The 23,036-nt window shown below is 42.7% G+C and overlaps 1 protein-coding gene across 7 annotated transcripts in view; it reads left to right on the forward strand.

Annotated features, from left to right (window-relative positions):
• LOC100701755 (stromal membrane-associated protein 1) overlaps nucleotides 1–23,036 on the forward strand; it is a 152,429-nt gene that overhangs the window by 47,951 nt on the left and 81,442 nt on the right. For 6 of the 7 annotated variants that reach the window (XM_019367024.2, XM_013275809.3, XM_013275807.3 and 3 more), the window contains one exon: nucleotides 5,313–5,390. The exons of the other annotated variant lie outside the window; for it this stretch is intronic. In XM_019367024.2, coding sequence (XP_019222569.1) covers nucleotides 5,313–5,390 — 78 coding nt within the window. The remainder of the gene's footprint in view (nucleotides 1–5,312; nucleotides 5,391–23,036) is intronic. 7 annotated transcript variants of the gene reach the window in all.

Here is a 23,036-nt window from a genome sequence, read left to right on the forward strand (position 1 = left end):
ATCCTGGATCTTTCCATCCTGCCCTCAGAAGATTCAGCCATAGAAAGATTTCAGATGTGTTTTGTTTTTTTACAGTATGGGAGAGTCCTCGATCACACTAGCTGCTTCTTCATCAAGTACGTTGTTGATTATGTCATTTTACAGCCTGATCCTAAAATGGTTTAAATTCCTTTTACACCTCAGAATTCTACACACAATACAAACACAATGACAAATTGAAAACATTTGTTTGGAATATTTGCAAATTTATTAAAAATAAACCCCCCACAAATATAACATGTACATATATAGTCACAGCCTTTGCTCAGTACTTAATTGAAGCATCTTTGGCAACATTTGAAGCATCAAGTCTTTTTGAGTATGATGCTGCACACTTAGCACACATATTTTGGGCAGTTTCCCATTCTTCTATGCAGAACCTCTAAGCTCCATCTGATTGGATGGGGAGCATTGGTGCCCGGCCATTTTCAGATCTTTGCAGAGATGTTTACTCGGGTTCAGATCTCGGCTCTGGCTGGGCCACTCGGAGACATTCAGAGTGATCCCGAAGCCACTCCTTTGTTATCTTCTCTTGTGTGCATAGGGTCATTGTCCTGTTGGAAGATGAACCTTTGTCCCAGTCTCCTATTATCAACGTTTCCAAATCATGTCCAATCAACTGAATTTACCACAGGTGGAGTCCATTATCACAGAGGATCAGTGGGAACAGGATGCACCTGAACTCAATTTTAAGTGTCATGGCAAAGGTTGTGAATACTTACATACATGTTATGATTTTGTTTTGGGGGGTTTTTGTAAAAAATTCAAGCAAACCTTTTTCATTTTGTCATTATGGGGTATTGTGTGTAGGATTTTAAGGTGAAAATGAGTTCAATCCATTTTGGAAGAAGACTGTAACATGACAACATGTGGAGTGAAGCACGGTGAAAACTTTCCAAATGCACTGTAGTTTTAGTTTACCAGTATTAAATGCTATACTGGTCAGCACCCAGCAAGTTACCATTAACAGGTGTATCAAATCAGCCTTTACAAACATTTGTAAAGGAATTTGGTCATTCTAAGAAGTTCACTGAATTGGAGTGTGGTATCATAATAGGATGCCACTGCTGCAATAAGTCATGAAACTTTCTTCCCCCTTTTCACAACCCACTGTAAGTGGTATTATTGCAAAGTGGAGGGACCACAGCAGCTCAGCCATGCAGTGGGAGACCATGTAATGTTACAGAGTGGGGTGTCAAAATCACCAGCGCTGTGCTTTCCAAACTTCCTCTGGCATTAACATCAGCACAAAAACTGTGTGCCAGGAGCTTCATGGTATGGTATTAGGTTGCCTATTTGAAAAAGTTTGTTTGGTTATTTATTACAACAAAAACAGTAATCTGAATATTCTGCTTGTTACTCATTAATCCTAACACTATTAGCCAGTGAGCAACATTTACTTCTGATATTACTTCATCTTTGCTTTGTGTTCATACTGTACTAAGAGAAAGATCTTATGTGTGTCCTCATTAGATCAGGGATTTGTGTTGGTGTGTGGGTCTGTAGCCTATAGGTTTAGATTGTTAAGTGGTAATTCTGAGACTGTGTGTTTCAGGTCAATTTATGGGAAAATGCAAAAGTAATGTAACGATTAGTCTAGTAAAGACAACACTGATGGCTCCAACATGCACAAACATTTGACCACACAGCATGCATGTAATTTGCACAAATTTCTTTGATATGCTGCCTGACGATGGTGTGACTCTCAAAGCGGAGCCAATGAGAATCTCCATTATTTTGGTTTACCCTGGTCAACCAGAGGGAAACTAATTTAAAAAGCAAAACAAAACAAAAAAATCAAGTTAGAAGCATAGCCAGCATAATAGCAGGGAAAGGATCCCAGCCGCAATTTATTGTGTTTTATTAGTGATGATCAGATGGGACTATAATACCCCGTTAATGCCAATGCTAGCCTCATTAGCTCATAGATGATAGAGTTAGAAGTTTGCTGCCTGCCAGAGCCTCATGATAATATACTCTAACTTGGTGATTGATATGAAAACAATAAGGGAAGATGCAGCCAATGTCTTGTAAATGAACAGCCAAGAAGCAGTTGAAGCAGAACTGAGACCAGTATCTGTTATGCTGCTCGTGTATAAACAGCAGCTATTGTCGCTTCCCCTGAGAGACACAAAGGATCCGAAATTAAAATTCAAGTGCAAATTTTTCCCCTGTGACAGTACTTGACATTGGACATTTCTTTTTATAATATAGTTGCTTTTTAATATTTCATACCACTATTCTAAAGTTTAAAAAACAAAACAATCAAAACAAAAAAGAACCGCTGACTTCATATGCTCGCAAAAGATACAATGTCCATAATAACAGCAGATGCCCTCAGTGCTCGTTCTGATTTGCACCATTGTAAATACTGATGATCATGAAGCTATTGTTTCTGATGTTCAAGTAATTGCACTGAGAGTAGAGCCGGCGAGGGAGAGAATGAGGCGGTTATTGTTGTCATGATGGCTAGATTGTAGGCTTTACCTGCTAAACTAAAGCTTTCCTCTTTGGCATCCTGACAGTCATTAGCTAAAGCCTGTTGGCATCAGTGCTGACTCATTTACATATAACAAAGCAAGACAGCAGCATTAACCTGAAAACATTACATCGACTCTGCGCGCTAATAATGTCTGCACATTAAGTCTGCATTGTGGGCGCATTATAATCACATTAAGGAAAGGGATGTAATTGTTTCCAACCTGCTATGAGGTACAGCAAATCTTTACCAGTCGAACTTATGCGTTCTCATATAGAACACTATCAGGTGAAGAAAAGTGGCTTGTTTCTCGATTCCTGAGCGGTGTTATGTGTTAATTATAGTATCACGGGACAGCAAAGTGTCAGTTCAGTGTATCAGGAAAATATTGTAATTATCAGTTTGATTTGCTCTGTTGCACCTGAATTGTTGAGTGTAGAATTGTAAATCTGTTAATAACTGCTACAAATTTTATGCATGTATGGTCAAGCCCACTGTGTGTAAACATGCATTATTATAGTTAATGTTATCTAAAGTAACTTCTGCTGATGTAAATATTGTCCTGAGCTAAGCAGAGAAAATTAAGGAGGTTTAATTCAATTATTTATTATTGCCATGTTAGTTATTGCCATCAGCAATATCCCACTTAGCATAGAAACACACAACTCTCTCAGATAATGTCATGATGGTTTATGGTTTTTACCAATTTCAACATTTCTTTATGTACTTCTGTACTGATGAGTTCAGCTTGATGCCATGAGAATAGGGTCAGGGGTAGGAATGAACTTTGGTGCTCTAAAGCTGCTCAGTTCTGCCAAATTCATCTAATTAATTAATTAGTAACACTTAATAATCTCACCTGCAAATAAGGGCACAATTCCCCTGTAATTAAATGGAATTTCAAGGTATTTGAAATTACAGTGTAATTATATTTACCTCCAAATACTTAAAGGCAGGCACACTAGAAAAAGGAAGTAACACATCAGGTTGTTACAGAAAACAAAGAAATAATTAAATTATTTATTTAATACTTACTGTGTAAATAATTTTAAGTAGTGCATTTACAGGAAACAAGAATTTACATTATAAGTAAATGTAAGTAGTGCATAAGAAATTTAAGGTAGTGCCACAATTCTGGGTATTTTACAGGAAAAGAGAAACAAATTACACTGCAAATAATTTTATTTTATTTTTTTATCTAAATCTGCCTTGTTACCTCCTTATGTGCTGACCTTTAAATATTATAGGTAAATATAATATCGTTTGAATTTCAAATAAAATACAGAGTGTATCTAAATCAGTGTTTCCCAACTACTTTACTAATGATCAGGTATGCTGTGGAAGATTATCTGGTTCCACCTGATTAGTACTCTAAGGGACCGGTGTGAGTAATGGGCAAAACAATTACATGCTCTTCCACTAGAGGGCAGTACAACTACCTGCTCTAATTAAATGGGTTGCCAACTGCCAGTAAAACTGAAGAAGACGAAGAAGAAACTACATAATGGTCATGCTGTGAGATGACACACCCAATGACTGTCATTGGACACACTGTGTAATAGCAGTAGACAAATATTTGAAAAGAAAAAGCAGTCAGTCTGACCTGGGTCCTGGAGAAAATTCCAACCCAGATGAAGGGCCTAGCATGAGTAGTGGTCAGAAGAAAGCAAAAAAGGTATACAGGGGACAAACAGAGCCAATTCCACTATGCCTTCTGCATGGGGAAAAATGATCAATATGCTTTTTGTGACATTTTTGTTTGGCGGTGTGCCGTGTGATTTTTCTAATGTGAAATATGTGCCGTGGCTCCAAAAGGTTGGGAAACACTGGTCTAAATCATCTGATTCCAAAAGGGACATTTGAGTTCGAGGTGCATTTTAAAATACATTACTGAATGTAGTTTCACAAACAGAACTTACAGTTGTTGCGAGCATGTCTGGGGTCGAGTCTAGCAGCACATGTTTCGATGGTACCAGTGAACAGCTCTGTAATTAAAGCACTGTGATTCTTCTTGATACACACTGTACACACTGAAATTGATTTTATTGCAGGGGACTTGCACCCTTAGTCATGGGCCGTAATATAAAGTTACCAATTAATTTTAAGAAATTGCAGTTTCCAAAATTTCGTTTTTCAGCTTCCGTTGGTAGCTTGTGATTTTGTACTGTGGCTTTCATCAGTTTCATGTCTACTTGAGCCAATAAGAGCTCCAGTTGTCACCATCCAAGAAGAATAAGGGACTTGTATAACCAGAATTCCAGTCAAAGAACCACACTGACCTAGGCTTAAAATGGACTTATTATGCTTTTCCTTATTTTCTGTCATACTGTGACAGTGGTGGACATATCAAACTTGGCCAGAGTTTCATATAATGATGTCACTGTGTAATCCCTGTGGGTCAAAACTCAGGCTGCTGATAGTTTTTCTAGTCTTGAAACTTTTCGATAAAATGCGCTCCACTCAGACACAGAACCCCACCCACCTGCAGATTACCTTCTATTTGCATGTGACAGCCAATCAGAATTAAGTTGGCTTTAAAGGAGAGGAGCTATAACAACTGGTTTCACATAGAGGATGAAGTGATGGGCTGCAGGGTCCAGCATGCTTACATAAGAACAATTTAAACTAGGAATCATGCAAAGCTAGTCTAGTAGAGTCGAAGAATAAAAATGTGGAGCTGAAAATGAGCACAACAGGCCCACATAAATGTGTGTACATGAGTTAAATGGATATGTGTGTTGGTGGCACCCACTATACGCCACTGTCTCACACTATCTTTTTATTTTGTTCACAGAAGGAGCATGAAAAGAAAAAAGAGGAGAGGAAGAAAGAGAAGGATGGTGACAAAGTGGAGAGACACAGCAACTCAAAGGTAGAAACACCGCTCATAAGTCAAAACGAGAGGTTTGATTCAGGTTCATATGGTTCTGGAATGGATTCAGTTATTGAGTTGAGCCTACGATAAAGCACAGGTAAGCTTAGGTTTTAACCATGACTGCACTGTACTGTCAGCCAAATCAGTGGAGTGCTATGGTATATTTGTGGTTTTGATTTTCAAGCTTAAGAAAAGCCAGAAAATCAGAGCCACAGCATGCAGCAGTTTTAGTAAAGAAACAATCTTTACAGCCTACTCGTAACTTAACAAACACTGTAAGTTGGCAGCTAACCGAAGAACAGGAGTGGAGCATTCCCGGGTGGTTTTTTACATGGAACCATCTGGAAAGTTATCCCTTGAAACTTTGTTGATTGGTGCAGGCACTTAAAAAAACACTTTGGATGAACATCTGTCTGTCTCTTCAACAAATTAGATCAGTGAACCACTACCACCAGAATCAGTTACAGTTATTGAAACTCGTCTTTAACTGATGGAGCACTCTCCAGTTTTTGAGAGACCTAAATATACGGTTCTAGTAGCCCATAAATGATGCAGATTAATCTGACCAGTTGGGAGTTGTCTTAAATCTGAGCTCAAGTAGCTCAAGAATCCAGCTACCTCGCTAGTTAAGACCTGCAAGAAAACCTATAACCATATCTCCAAAAAAGTTGGGGTGCTGTGTAAAATGTATATAACAACATAATGTAGTGGTTTACAAACCTATAAACCTATATTTATTCACAATAGGATATCAGAGCAAATCGAATGTTTAAAGCGAGAAAATGTACAATTTAAAGACTTAATAAAGTCATTTTCAATTTGATGGCAGTAAAATAGAATAGAATAGAATGCCTTTATTGTCACTATACAGATGTGCAATGAGATACAGAGCATCTCCTACTCAGTACAAACATGTGGGAAAAGAAAGGGGGGTGAGGTGCACAATTTCTGCAGCACTATATATAGCACTAATATTTATATATATATATATATATATATATATATATATATATGTACATATATATATGTACATATATATATATATACATATATATATATATATATATATATATATATGTATATATATACATATATATATAATATATATATATATATGTATATATATATATATATATATATGTATATATATATATGTATATATGTATATGTATATATATATATATATATATATATATACATATACATATATACATATATATATATATATATATATATATATAATATATATATATATGTATATATGTATGTGTGTATATATATATATATATATATATATATATATATATATATATGTGTATATATATATATATATATGTATGTATATATATATATATATGTATATGTATGTATATGTATATATATGTGTGTATATATATGTATGAACAGTATCCAGAAAAAAATATAAAATGTACAAATATACAAATCTGTAAAAAAATTAAATAAATAGTGTTATGTATTTACAGTGTGTGTTACTGCACGTAAAATTAAGTATTGCACAGTGGTAGTTGTGTCGTCTGTTTATATGGGGATGGGGGATGGAACTGTGTTGTCAGTGCATGTGTGAGTTCAAAACATCGCAAAACACCTCAGGAGGCTGTTTACCGCTTTTGGCATCCCCTCTTATTTTACAACAGTCAAGACATTTGTGAACTGATCAGATCAGCTGCTGGACGTTTAGCAGAGGAATGTTCCATTTTTGTCTGATATAGGGTTCTAGCTGCTCAACAGTCTGGGGTCTTGTTTGGTGAAAGGTCTGGACTGCAGGCCAGTTTAGCACCTGACCTCTTCTACTACAAGCCATGCTGTTAAATGCATCCTGAGAGAGTGCTCATAAAAAGTTGGATGGTGCTGCTCCTTTTCAATGAAGAATGTGGTCTCTGTATTTTCCAATTCAGTTTAAATTTCAGTTCGACTGAGCACAGAACAGTTTTCCACTTTGCACAGAACAATGTTCCTCAAGCTTTTTTGTTGGTTTTTTTAACGACTACTTTGTGTCAGCCTTTTTGAGATCTGTTGGGTTCATTAAATTTAAACTGAAATAGTAAACTTAGTTTGAATAAAATATGGGTTTATGTGATTTGCTGATTCTGTTTTTGTATACATTTTACACAGCATCCCATCTTTTTCAGAGTTGGGTTTGAATGGAAAAAGGGCAGAAATGGAAAAATTATCTTTTTTTAAAAAAAAAGAGAGAAATAATTGTAAGCAACCAACAACAATTTAAAACTCATAATTTTTAATATGGGACAGAATTCATAGAAGTTTTTCTCCTGCTATCTTTATGATGGCATCAGCTTAGGGAAAAAAAACCTGCTGCTCTTGGGATGAATTTTTTGCTGGGGGGTTAATCCACTGTGCTGCCCTACTCAGCACTTGGCAAGCAGAATCCAGGATCTTGGCTGGAGTCTTGCAGTGCTCTAGCATGTATCTGCTGTCAGTGTGTAGCTCAGTCTTATTATTTACTGCTACTGTACATACACTTTATTCTGGCTCTGTCACCAGAACCTTCCTAATCCAGTCTCTCAGACATAGCCTATCACCACCCAGTGTGCTTCACCTTTAGCTTCTACACTGCTCGTATAGCTCACATGATCACGGATAATATAGTTGGATATATTTGGAACAACAAGAAGTCAAAAAATCTGGCACACAGATCTGAGGCAAAAAGCTGTCAAACTACAGTCAACTATAGCTAGTATAATTAGGAACTGGTCCAACTCAGGCTGGACATGAACCTCTAAAGACTTCTATTGCATGTGCAAATATAAAACTGCATTTTGATTAGAGCCTGCAGGGCTTTGTTTCTTGGCACATTCAAACTGGTGTAAGTAACTATGTGTAGTGTACAGTACTGTTTGCTGTTGTATGGTGTGTAGTGTTCGTCAGGCAGACGATCTCAGTAGGTCACATTTGTATTATTATTTTTCTTCTAATTTTTTAGGCAGTTTTTATACGTGTAGGTTATACTTAAACAAAAAGGTAATTAATCTAGCTGAACAGTTGTAGCTTCTGTCAAAAAATAACTTTGAAATAAGATCCAAGATGTTTTGACCCAAAGTGTGTACGTGCGTGCGTGCGTGTGTGTGTGTGTGTGTGTGTGTGTGTGTACGTGCGTCTGTGTGTGTGTGTGTGTGTGTGTGTGTGTGTGTGTGTGCGTCTGTGTGTGTGTGTGTGTGCGTCTGTGTGCGTGTGTGTGCGCGCGCGCGCGTGTGTGTGTGTGTGTGTGTGTGTACACTTGATATTTTGTCAGGATTAGTGACTAAATCTTTATTTTATATACAGTGTTTGCACACAACAGAATGAAGCTACACCGGTCGGTCAAACCACTGACAGCCTAAATGTAAAACATTGATTATTGCATTTCAATGCAGTGTTCTTCTGGGAAACATTGATTCCTGGCATGTGCTGTCATTATGGTTGGCAATAGCAACCACAGACATTAGTGCCCACCCCCAAACATCTTACTACAGCCCAAAAAAATGCTCTGGAACAGCTAAAGAAACATGACAAACATCCTAAGCTGATAACTCAACCTCCAAAGCAAGCTATCCCAATCCAATCAAGCATCTGTGCTGGAACAAACCTGATCCAAGGAGGCCATACCCCCAACCCTTAGGACAATCTGTTGTCTCAATCTTGGTGCCAGATACCAGAGCACGCTACCAGAGTTCCTGTGTCCGTGGCCCTATGTGCCACAGCTGTTGCGGTGGAACTTGGAGGGCCAACATAACATGGTAGCTGATGTGCTGAAGAGAAATACAGGAAACATTAAAAGAAAACAACCCATGAAAACCCTCAGAGTGAACCTACAGTAACCAGAAGGAGAACTCAGGCCAGTAACAGTGATCATCTTTATGTACAAGGCTGTAGCAGCACTGTGAAAGCCTGAGTTATGACAAGGTGAAGTACAGCTTTTCTTTGCGTGTGCCGTGCGACTTATTGAATGCACAATGTGCGACAGCAGAGAAAGGCAAGAGCCTGTGAAGTCCTCCACCTGAATCCTGAGCCCATCCTCTAGGGGAAACCCCTCATAAACATTCATGTTGTTCACATATGCTTTAATATTGCTACGTGCATCGGTGTGGATTATTTCTTATTCACACACAGGGGCATATAGAGGGGAACCGTATCTGGAAGGACGATAATATCATCAGTGTGTGCAATGAATAATATATAAGTGGAACCTCAGCTGGATTAAACAGGTTCCTAATATAATGGGTAATATCTGTCCAGAAGAAGCCTTCTGTCATTCAGAGGAAGTAAAGAAAATGTGGCAAATGTAGCTTTTTAAAAAATGTCGATAGACTGTTAATGCACTAGAGTGCACCAGAAAAAAGGTCCTCTCCCATCCCGAAAGACAACTTGCATAATGTTGCGTTTTTAAAATAAAATCTGGTAAGTTGCTGCTGTCAGTCGAGATAAGTGATTTTGACCGCAAAGAATGACGCAGGTCTGACTAGAATATAATTCCAGATCAGGCTGGACTCACGATGAGCTGCAAATAACTGATGTGTGGAGGTGAGGGTCAGAGAACGTGTGTGTGATGCAGGCATAATGCGAGTTGGCCTTTGCTGTTACCCACGTGTATGTGCACTAGAGCTGTGCTATGCTTTCATGCATATCTATAGTGTGTGCATGCACTTATGTTTGCTTGAGAGAGCACGAGAGAGGAGCGAAAGGGGTGAGTGCGTGTGTTTCTGGGTCATGGTTAGTGAATTCAGAGAGTTTCCATGGCCTGTGAAGCAGTGAGGGAATAATATAGCTCTCAGCAGTGTGTGCGTGTGTGCGCGTGTGTGTGTGTGTGTGTGTGTTCTGCAGAGAACAAAAATTGAGGCTATGGGGAACTGTACCAACTAACACTGAGCCCTGTACTCTGGTGTTTTCCACTGATACATTCACATATTCAAGATTAATCTGGTCTTTATGACTCTTTATTGTGTGCTTGTTTGTGTTTTAGTGTTTAGTGTTTTAGTCTTCCAAAGATTTCTCAATTCATAACACAACTGATCCAATCCTGCAATCTCTCCTCTTGATTGCCAGGCTGTAGAATTTTTATTTTGCCATTATGCACGTCCTAAATAAAATCCAGTGACTGCTGCATTGTTCTTGGTAATGATGGTAAATGCAGTTGAATATCTCTGGTTTGAACTGGATTCTTGGAGCTGAGCATTCATTGCGATGCCCTTCTCGCGGTCTTGGAGGCTCTTCGACAGCTCATCTGGGCCTCCCAGGCCATAAAAGCAGGTCTATATGAACTGCTCTGCCCTCTGTCTCCTGTCTTTGATGTTGACAAGAAATGTTTTCATCTCTAATACATTAATATCATGTTGGGAAACTACATCCACCTTAATAGAGGGTTTTCTCTATACTGTCCGCTCTGACTAAATGCAGTTTATATTTTCCACTCCAGTTAACCTCCATGTCTGCGGAAAGAAAAATACCCAGGATGCCACTTCACACACAGAGGCTATGTGAACTTGATGCTGGGAAGCTGTAAGGAGAGAACACACCAGAGAAGCACAGAGAATAAAACAAAACTACTGACAAGGCTGTTATGGTCATATGCTTGTAGTTTGTACATACAGTACTGACTGGGTGGGGCTTACTGTGTGTGTGTGTGTGTGTGTGTGTGTGTGTGTGTGTGTGTGTGTGTGTATACATGTGAAAGCATTTGACTGAACTCAGTCCCATTAAATGGGAAGAAAAAAGCTAAATTAGTAAAACATGAATGAACAATTCTAATAAATAGGATCTCTGATGGACTGAAGGGAGAGATGCTGCCATGTCCATTCAAACAACGCCCGCATTAGTTTTTGGTTGGACTTCTGATGATATATAAAATATTGTGGTGATTTTGCAGTTTTTACTGTAATTTAATCTTCTTTTAACCTTTCTTGTTGTGCCATTTGTCTCAGGCTATTCCTGTGTAATGTATCCAAAGCTGGCCTAAGAGCGCAGCGTTGCTGTGAATGAAGAAGAAAAGCAGTCTTGAAAAGAGAGCTTGTATTCTATTTTAACGGCATCAAAAGCAATCGGCATATGATTAAGCCCTATCGATGAAGATTAAATTGCTTCCAGGCTTTGTGTGTAGCTGCACTCTCTTCCCACTGCCTTCAGAGCTAATAGTAACTGTGTGTGTGTGTGTGTGTGTGTGTGTGTACGTGTACTTGTAACGGCTAAAATGTACACAACAGTGTTTTATGGTCAGCTGGCCACAGCGGCGTGCAGAGGGTTTCTGCAGAATTTGCACTATGATTTGTGTCTTCTTAAGAATGTTGGAATAACTTTGCCCCCCCAAAACATAACATAAAAACATGCATGTTAGTTTAAGTGGTTTTAACTAATAACTGTAATTTAGACACCAATTAGCTGATAAGTTGACGCTGAAGATTTGGAAACTAATCAGTAAAACTCAGTACTTTAGTCCATCCAGTGACTCGCAGAGTGAATATTTCATGTTCACTCTGCAAATCATTTCATTTCTTACTTTTTAAAAGTTCAAAATTATTATAATTGTTACGTTCCTCTAAAAAGGTCCAGAGGATGAGGGAACGTAACAAAAGATATTCAGGTTGAAAAAATGAGACAGGGAGGCAAAATAGTTAAAGAGTTTTATTGTTTGTTTATTGTTTCTATTTTGAACTAAACTAAAAGAGACAGACACGCTGCTATCACCTTTTAAAGAAGCAAAACAACAAAACCTAGGTGTTGGTCAAAAAACTGAAAAGTAAGCTAAAAAGAGTTAGTCACCGAAACACACTCCTCTCCACAGAGCAGGAGCAATCAACCACCATACGCACACAGCTCACTAGCTGCAACCCAACAAGGCTCTCTGGTAGTAGCGATCACCTTTCTCTGGCCTTAAGTATTCTTAATTGCTGATGGGAGTCAGCTGTTCAAAAAAGGTGGCACCTAAAGCAGGAGAGACGGCAGGACACACCCACAGAAGGTGGCCCTACTAGGGCCATAACAATTATTATTATTTCTTATTTTAATTTTTTAGCAAAGAATCATTAATTTCTGTCACGTTTAGGCTGTATGAAGGCAGGCAAGAAAGGTGGATCCAAGAGCAGGACTCGCGGAGGCACAAGTGAACTCAAAACTCTCAGCTTTATTGAGGAAAAGCAGACTGAACAAAGAATTAACTAGACTGGAATGCAAATAAACTAGCAGGCAGGCAAACAGAACACACAGGGGGGGTAAGAGGATGAACAGACGTTAACGACGCGACACTGACACAAAGACACACTGGGCTTAAATACACTGAGGGAGTACTCAAGGGATGAGAGACAGGAGGGGAACACACCTGGGGGAAATCACAACTGACGAGGCAGGGAAAAACGTAACCTGAACACATTCACATAAGACAAGGACCTTCAGAATAAAACAGGAAACTAACAGACACAGAGGACCAGACACCATGGACAGACAGAGGGACATACGGGGAGAAGGGAGAGAAGACTAAGCACAGGCAACCTAAACTAAACATGAGGGCAAGATAGCAAGAAATAATAATCATCATCATCGGATAGCTAAAGGAACAGAACATAATTATAATCAAAACAGTATCACCAGAGAATAAGAAATGATCCATAATGCAAAAATAAACTAAAACATAAGAAACTCAAAAAGCTGGGTCGAACCGACCCAGGACCGTGACAGTTTGCCCTTTAGATCTATGGCGATGTAGCTATGATTTGGATTATGTAACCTGATGCTTCCTGAAATGCGCAGATTTTTTTGCACCACACCCGACAGGTGGCATCAGCACTCCTTTGGCATATTTTCAGTGCAATTTTCTTCTGTCCAGTATCTGTGATTTATTGCCCATCTTCATTGGCAGTGTATGAAATGTTCTGTTTTTGACAGTTTCCCAAGTCAAAGTTGGGGCGATCGTGGCTCAAGAGCTGGGAGTTCGCCTTGTAATCGGAAGGTTGCCGGTTTGAGCCCCGGCTTGGACAAGACAATCAGTTGAAAATAATAATCAGATCACAGTTGATCATTAACTGGTAATGACATAAGTTCCAAGAAACGTGTGTGTGTGTGTGTTCTTCTTTTAAAAAATATATTTTTTTGTAGTGCTACCTCCTGAGTGTGAGGTAGTAAAACACTTATCCTTGACACCTAACGAATGCTATAGAATCTTGGCATCTTTCATAATTCATCTTATGGTCCATATACACTTTTGCAGATATGAAATGGGCTCCAATAGGCTTAGGCTGCTTCCCATGATGCACCGAGTGTGTTTAAACACCACTCTACATTTAATCATTAGTTCTTATTCATCTCTGGCACTCTTCCACAGTGTGCCTTTTGTCCTGTCTTCTTCCCATCACAGCAGATGGCTGCCCATCTAAGGCCTGGTCCTGCTGGAGGTTTCTTCCTGTTAAAAGCAGTTTTTCCTTTCCGCTCTTGCCAGGTGCTTGCTCATAGGGGTTGTTTGGTTGTTGGGGTTTTCTCTTTGTTACCTTGTTTAAGGGTCTTTACCTTATAGTATAAAGTTGTTGTTGGGATTTGACACTATACAAATAAAATTGAATTGAAATGAATGAACATGTTTACACAGATAAAAGTTCTAATTTCTTAAACGTGTGAGAATCTACTTTCACTGAGTTTAGACCATTTAAATAAGTTTGGATTATAATGTGAACAATAAGTAAATATAAGTTCTGGTGGTCACAGAACTTAGCCAACATGGACCTAGATATAAAAACTCATCCGTTTATGTGTGTGTGTGTGTGTGTGTGTGTGTGTGTGTGCGTGTGTGTGTGTGTGTGTTTGCATAAATTGTGCAACAGATGTTGTCTGTTTGCAAGAATGGCTGTCTTTGTGCACGTGTGTGTATGCTTGCACAGATATGAGATGTCGTCCATCTCCTTTTTGTCCCTTTCCTCTGTATCAGCTCTACTTCTGCTGTCTCTGAAGCCCAGTGTCAGGAAGATTGTCGACAACGCTGTGTGTGTGTGTGTGTGTGTGTGTGTGTGTGTGTGTTTGCAGGAGCACAGAGTGAGAGACTTGTTAGTCCAAGTGTGTGTTGACACACTGAAAGCTGTTTAATCTTCAGTTTAACGGGGAACATGCTGACAGCCAGGTCCCGCCACCCCCCCAACACCCCCGTCTTCCACACTTTGGCTTCTCTTGCGCTCTCCCATTCTCTCTCTTCTTCACTGAACGCTCTCACCCTTTAGCCTGCTGTGCACCTTTTACCGTGGCACAGCATGTCTTTCTTTAGCATCTTTGCGTACAGATGATATGCTGTACACGTTTGTGGAGGACATTCATACATGTTGCAGGGTTGTTACACCATCACGATGACAAAAACTGTCAGACAGACACAGTGCCCGAGGACTTTGTGAGGTTTTTTTGCTACAGTTTGATCACATTTGGCTATGACACACACACACAGACTCAGAAACTGAAAACATGCTCTGATGTAAGAGGTACTAGTTATATAAATACTGAAAAGAAGAATCCACAGGTAAAATACTTTCTTTTCTTTCTTTTTTTTAAAGAAAATGCTTACTTATACAGAATTTACCACTGCTTGATTGAGGTGGTAATGCACCAAGAAGCTGAAGAAAAAGAACGTGATACTAACTAGCAGGTTAGTATCTAAACCACTCGAGCGTCCGTGGCAAAATGAGATTAGATTCTGCTTTACAAACAGAATAAATATGCAATGTCAAAAACTACAGCAACTGTCAAGAAGATTTGTGTGAAACTCCTTCAAAAAAATGGAAATTGGGTCCAGTGCTTCAAGGCCTCAGTCACCCAGGCCTAGAGGGCAGTTGGCAAACTCCTTGCAATATCCAGTGACTGGGGAAAAATGGGTATTTTCCAGTGGGTTGCTGGTGGTTGTTGGCTGTTTATTGTAGATGACATTGGTCATCCAGACAAGAAGAAGGTGTCTTACATTTAAAAGGTTGGACTCTTTTCTTAAGGATTTATCAATTTTTCACTTTATACTATCTCCTGTTGAAGAACAAATGAAGAAAAATGAGATACTGGTTGTAGATTTTGACCCTTTTTTTGACCCTTTTGATGCCCCCAGTTGGATGTTGATATATATATATATATATATATATATACATATATATATATATATATACACATATATATATATATATATATGTATATATATATATATATATACACACATATATATATGCATGTCAGGCATCATATCGGCTAAGATGAACAGGCACATGGGTCAATACATGAGCGGGGCACAGAAAGGGATTGGCAAGAATACCAGAGGCGCAAAACACCAGCTACTGGTAGACAGAACAGTCAGCCGAGACTGCAAGACCAGACTGACCAACCTGTGCACAGCCTGGATTGATTACAAGAAGGCCTATGACTCAATGCCCCACAGCTGGATACTGGAATGCCTAGAATTGTACAAGATCAACAGGACCCTAAGAGCCTTCATCAGGAACTCAATGGGGATGTGGCACACAACACTAGAGGCCAACTCCAAGCCCATAGCACAAGTCACCATCAAGTGCGGGATCTACCAAGGAGATGCTCTGTCCCCACTGCTGTTCTGCATAGGCCTGAACCCCCTCAGTGAGATCATTAACAAGACTGGCTATGGATACCGACTACGGAACGGAGCGGTTGTCAGCCACCTCCTGTACATGGATGACATCAAGCTGTATGCCAAGAGTGAACGAGACATCGATTCACTGATACACACTACCAGGCTATACAGCAATGACATTGGAATGTCATTCGGGCTGGAGAAGTGTAGTCGGATGGTAACAAAGAGAGGGAAGGTAGTCAGAACTGAAGGGATTGAACTACCAGAAGGCAACATTGCAGACATAGAGGACAGTTACAAGTACCTGGGGATCCCACAGGCGAATGGGAACCATGAAGAGGCCGCTAGGAAAGCTGCAACCACCAAGTACCTGCAGAGGGTCAGGCAAGTCCTGAGGAGTCAGCTGAATGGTAAGAACAAGATCCGGGCCATCAACACCTACGCCCTGCCCGTGATCAGGTACCCTGCTGGGGTAATAGGCTGGCCAAAGGAGGAGATAGAAGCCACTGACATCAAGACAAGAAAGCTCCTTACCATGCATGGAGGGTTTCACCCCAAGTCTAGCACCCTGAGGTTGTACGCTAAGCGGAAGGAAGGGGGCCGAGGACTGGTGAGTGTCAGCACCACAGTCCAGGATGAGACAAGAAACATCCACGAATACATCACGAAGATGGCCCCAACTGACAGTGTGCTCAGTGAATACCTCAGGCAGCAGAAACCCAAGAAAGAGGAGGAAGGCGAGGAACCATCATGGAAGGACAGGCCCCTGCACGGTATGTACCACCGGCAGATAGAGGAGGTGGCTGATATCCAGAAATCCTACCAGTGGCTGGACAAAGCTGGACTGAAAGACAGCACAGAGGCACTAATCATGGCAGCACAAGAACAAGCTCTGAGTACAAGATCCATAGAGGCTGGGGTCTATCACACCAGGCAAGACCCCAGGTGCAGGCTGTGTAAAGATGCCCCAGAGACAATCCAGCACATAACAGCAGGGTGCAAGATGCTAGCAGGCAAGGCATACATGGAACGCCATAACCAAGTGGCCGGCATAGTGTACAGGAACATCTGTGCCGAGTATAACCTGGAAGTCCCAAGGTCAAAATGGGAGATGCCCCCAAGGGTGATGGAGAATGACCGAGCTAAGATCCTGTGGGACTTCCAGATGCAGACGGACAAAATGGTGGTGGCTAACCAACCGGACATAGTGGTGGTAGACAAACAGAAGAAGACGGCTGTAGTGATCGATGTAGCGGTTCCGAATGACAGCAATATCAGGAAGAAGGAACACGAGAAGCTGGAGAAATACCAAGGGCTCAGAGAAGAGCTCGAGAGGATGTGGAGGGTGAAGGTAACGGTGGTCCCCGTGGTAATCGGAGCACTAGGTGCGGTGACTCCCAAGCTAGGCGAGTGGCTCCAGCAGATCCCGGGAACAACATCGGAGATCTCTGTCCAGAAGAGCGCAGTCCTGGGAACAGCCAAGATACTGCGCAGGACCCTCAAGCTCCCAGGCCTCTGGTAGAGGACCCGAGCTTGAAGGATAAACCGCCCGTAGGGGCGTGCTGGGTGTTTTATATATATATATATATATATATATGTACATACTTCACTTCTTCCGGCGCCCCCGTGTGCGGCAGCCTGTTACAGCAGCTCTGCTCATTCTGAGTTTCTTTCCTTCTTATCTTTTTTCTTCTAGTAATTTTTATAACTAACGTATTAGTAATTAGACTCTGCAACCATGTTCTACCGTTTTGTGCTAGTTCTGGTTGTTTTTCTTAGTTTTTTTTCTATTTTTTTCACCCGTGTCTGGGGACCCAGAGCAGGATCCTTTGTTTACAGTAGGGATCAGCTGTTAGCGCTGCGTCCCGCAGCGGTACTGCCGGCGGACAGACCCGACATTCCCAGCGAGCTGAGGAGGAAAAGACGGGGGTGTCGTGCTGGGAAGGAGCGCCGTCGCCCGAGAAGGAGACGTTATCGACCATCTCTTCCTTCTGTAATTATTGGAAATGTACGATCTTTGCCCAATAAGATGGATGAGCTAACGTCGCTAACCTGGTCACAGAGGGAGTACCGGCAATGTAGCATCATGATGCTAACGGAGTCGTGGCTAACACCGCTAACTCCGGACACGAGCGTGACACTACCGGGATTCCAGATGCTGCGAGCGGACAGGACGAGAGAGAGCGGTAAGAGGAAAGGAGGGGGACTGGCAGTGTTTGTGAATGACAGATGGTGTAACCCTGGGCACATCACTGTAAAAGAACAACTCTGCAGCAGAGACATTGAGCTGTTAGCCGTTAGCATGCGTCCATACTACCTGCCCCGGGAATTCTCGCATGTTATCGCGATAACAGCGTATGTCCCCCCTCGGCCAACGCGGATGCAGCCTGTGACTCTCTCCACTCTGTGGTCAGCAGACTGCAAACACAATCTCCGAGAGCCCTTCTCATAATATCAGGGGACTTCAATCATGCCTCACTGGACTCCACACTGCCCACCTTCACCCAGTATGTGACCTGCCCAACCAGAGACAATAAAACACTGGACTTACTGTATGCCAATGCTGAAGAGGCATACAGTTCATCACCTCTCCCTCCCCTAGGCAGATCTGATCACAACCTGGTGCACCTTGTCCCTGTGTATGAGCCCTTAGTGCGCAGGGAGCCACCAGCCACCCGCACAGTGCAGAGATGGTCGGAGGAGAGCGAGGAGGCTCTTAAGGATTGTTTTGAGTCGACTGTGTGGGAGGTGATCTGTGACGACTACGGAGAGGACATCGACAGCCTTACTACATGCATTACTGACTATATTAATTTCTGTGTGGATAACACCGTACCTACCAGGACTGTACGGTGTTTCTCCAACAACAAACCCTGGATTACTTCAGAAATTAAAGCTGTCCTCAAGCAGAAGAGGAGGGCCTTCAAATCCAGAGACAAAGAGGAGTTGAAAAGGGTGCAGAGAGAGCTTAGGGGACTGATAAGGAATGGGAAGGACAGCTACAGGCAGAAGATGGAGAACCAGCTTCAGCAAAACAATGTTGGTGAAGTCTGGAGAGGCCTCAGAACCATCTCAGGCCACAAACATCAGAACTCTCTGCCTGGGAAGGATGTGAGGTGGGCAAATGAACTGAATCATTTCTTCAACAGATTTGATTCAGCCATGAGGCAGTCTCCAACATCGGCTGCAGACTCACCCACCCCCACTGCTGCTGTTCCACCTCTGACACCTCAGACACTTCACACCTCCTCTATTCACCCTGCTCACTCCTCCCCACCCCCAACAACAGCATCCAATACACACTCAACACAAGGCTCCAGCCTGTCTCTCTCAACCACCCAGGTTCGGAGGGAACTGAGGAGGATTAAAGCCAAGAAGGCAGCGGGTCCAGATGGCATCAGCTCGAGGGTCGTCAGGTCCTGCGCGGACCAACTGTGTGGTGTGATGGAGCACCTCTTCAACCTGAGCCTGAGGCTGGGAAGAGTCCCACAGCTCTGGAAAACTTCCTGTGTTGTTCCAGTGCCAAAGACTTCACGCCCCAAGGACCTCAACAGCTACAGGCCGGTGGCTCTGACATCCCACCTGATGAAGACCCTGGAGCGGCTGGTCCTGGCTCAGCTTCGGCGCCTTGTGAGCTCATCACTGGACCCACTTCAGTTTGCCTACCAGCCTGGCATTGGAGCGGATGATGCCATCATTCACCTCCTACATCGTTCCCTCGCTCACCTGGAGACCGCTGGGAGCACTGTGAGAATCATGTTCTTTGATTTCTCCAGTGCCTTCAACACCATTCTTCCCTCGGTTCTGAAGGACAAGCTGGAGAACTCTGGAGTGGACCATCACCTCACTACCTGGATTTTGGACTACCTCACCGACCGACCACAGTATGTGAGGACTCAGGGCTGTGTGTCGGACAGGGTCGTCTGCAGTACGGGGGCCCCACAGGGAACGGTTCTGGCTCCGTTCCTCTTCACCATCTACACTGCAGACTTCTCCCACAACTCCACCCAGTGCTTCCTGCAGAAGTTCTCTGATGACTCTGCAATAGTCGGCCTCATCACTGATGGGGACGACAAGGAGTACAGAGGACTGACTCAAGACTTTGTGGACTGGTGCCAGCTGAACTACCTCCAGATCAACGCCAGTAAAACCAAGGAACTGGTGGTAGACTTCCGCAGGCACAAGCATCCTCCACTGCAACCACTGAACATCCAAGGTATGGACATCGAGGCTGTGGACAGCTACAGGTACCTTGGTGTTCATCTGAACAACAAACTGGACTGGACTCATAACTCAGACGCCCTCTACAGGAAAGGGCAGAGCAGGCTGTACCTGCTTCGGAGACTCAGGTCGTTTGGAGTGGAGGGCCCACTCCTGAAGACCTTCTATGACTCTGTGGTGGCCTCAGCCATCTTTTATGGTGTGGTCTGCTGGGGGGCAGCATCTCTGCTGGGGACAGGAAGAGACTGAACAGGCTGATCCGAAGGGCCAGCTCTGTTCTAGGATGCCCTCTGGACCCAGTGGAGGTGGTGAGTGACAGGAGAATGGTGGCTAAGCTGTCATCCCTGTTGGACAACATCTCCCACCCCATGCATGAGACTGTGACAGCACTGAGCAGCTCCTTCAGTGGGAGACTGCGGCACCCACGGTGTGGGACGGAGAGATTTCGCAGGTCTTTCCTCCCACTGCTGTCAGACTCTACAATAAAGACTTTTGCAGCTGATCAAACACACAAACCCACACATGTGCAATAAGACTGCTATACGTGCAACTCTTCTTCTGACGAAGTTGTGTTTTTGTATTTTCCTACTCAGTTGTATATAGTATTTGTATTTCTATTTTATTCTATTGTATATATTATTCTATTCTATTTTATTCTATTGTATATAGTATTTTATTTTATTTTATTTTATTGTATTTTATTGCATTCCAGTGTTTTCTAATTTCTGCTACATAACTTTGCACTTTTGCTGTAACAAAACAAATTTCCCACCTGTGGGACTAATAAAGGCCATCTTATCTTATCTTATCTTATCTTATACATATATATATATATATATATATATATATATATATATATGTGTGTGTGTGTATATATATGTATATCTATATACATATATATATATATGTATATAAAAAAAACACCCAGCACGCCCCTGCGGGCGGTTTATCCTTCAAGCTCGGGTCCTCTACCAGAGGCCTGGGAGCTTGAGGGTCCTGCGCAGTATCTTAGCTGTTCCCAGGACTGCACTCTTCTGGACAGAGATCTCCGATGTTGTTCCCGGGATCTGCTGGAGCCACTCGCCTAGCTTGGGAGTCACCGCACCTAGTGCTCCGATTACCACGGGGACCACAGTTACCTTCACCCTCCACATCCTCTCGAGCTCTTCTCTGAGCCCTTGGTATTTCTCCAGCTTCTCGTGTTCCTTCTTCCTGATATTGCTGTCATTCGGAACCGCTACATCGATCACTACAGCCGTCTTCTTCTGTTTGTCTACCACCACTATGTCCGGTTGGTTAGCCACCACCATTTTGTCCGTCTGTATCTGGAAGTCCCACAGGATCTTAGCTCGGTCATTCTCCATCACCCTTGGGGGCGTCTCCCATTTTGACCTTGGGACTTCCAGGTTATACTCGGCACAGATGTTCCTGTACACTATGCCGGCCACTTGGTTATGGCGTTCCATGTATGCCTTGCCTGCTAGCATCTTGCACCCTGCTGTTATGTGCTGGATTGTCTCTGGGGCATCTTTACACAGCCTGCACCTGGGGTCTTGCCTGGTGTGATAGACCCCAGCCTCTATGGATCTTGTACTCAGAGCTTGTTCTTGTGCTGCCATGATTAGTGCCTCTGTGCTGTCTTTCAGTCCAGCTTTGTCCAGCCACTGGTAGGATTTCTGGATATCAGCCACCTCCTCTATCTGCCGGTGGTACATACCGTGCAGGGGCCTGTCCTTCCATGATGGTTCCTCGCCTTCCTCCTCTTTCTTGGGTTTCTGCTGCCTGAGGTATTCACTGAGCACACTGTCAGTTGGGGCCATCTTCGTGATGTATTCGTGGATGTTTCTTGTCTCATCCTGGACTGTGGTGCTGACACTCACCAGTCCCCGGCCCCCTTCCTTCCGCTTAGCGTACAACCTCAGGGTGCTGGACTTGGGGTGAAACCCTCCATGCATGGTAAGGAGCTTTCTTGTCTTGATGTCAGTGGCTTCTATCTCCTCCTTTGGCCAGCCTATTACCCCAGCAGGGTACCTGATCACGGGCAGGGCGTAGGTGTTGATTGCCCGGATCTTGTTCTTACCGTTCAGCTGACTCCTCAGGACTTGCCTGACCCTCTGCAGGTACTTGGTGGTTGCAGCTTTCCTAGCGGCCTCTTCATGGTTCCCATTCGCCTGTGGGATCCCCAGGTACTTGTAACTGTCCTCTATGTCTGCAATGTTGCCTTCTGGTAGTTCAATCCCCTCAGTTCTGACTACCTTCCCTCTCTTTGTTACCATCCGACTACACTTCTCCAGCCCGAATGACATTCCAATGTCATTGCTGTATAGCCTGGTAGTGTGTATCAGTGAATCGATGTCTCGTTCACTCTTGGCATACAGCTTGATGTCATCCATGTACAGGAGGTGGCTGACAACCGCTCCGTTCCGTAGTCGGTATCCGTAGCCAGTCTTGTTAATGATCTCACTGAGGGGGTTCAGGCCTATGCAGAACAGCAGTGGGGACAGAGCATCTCCTTGGTAGATCCCGCACTTGATGGTGACTTGTGCTATGGGCTTGGAGTTGGCCTCTAGTGTTGTGTGCCACATTCCCATTGAGTTCCTGATGAAGGCTCTTAGGGTCCTGTTGATCTTGTACAATTCTAGGCATTCCAGTATCCAGCTGTGGGGCATTGAGTCATAGGCCTTCTTGTAATCAATCCAGGCAGTGCACAGGTTGGTCAGCCTGGTCTTGCAGTCTCGGCTGACTGTTCTGTCTACCAGTAGCTGGTGTTTTGCGCCTCTGGTATTCTTGCCAATCCCTTTCTGTGCCCCGCTCATGTATTGACCCATGTGCCTGTTCATCTTAGCCGATATGATGCC

Source organism: Oreochromis niloticus, linkage group LG13, assembly GCF_001858045.2.
Source record: "Oreochromis niloticus isolate F11D_XX linkage group LG13, O_niloticus_UMD_NMBU, whole genome shotgun sequence".
Classification (NCBI taxonomy): Eukaryota; Metazoa; Chordata; class Actinopteri; order Cichliformes; family Cichlidae; genus Oreochromis; species Oreochromis niloticus.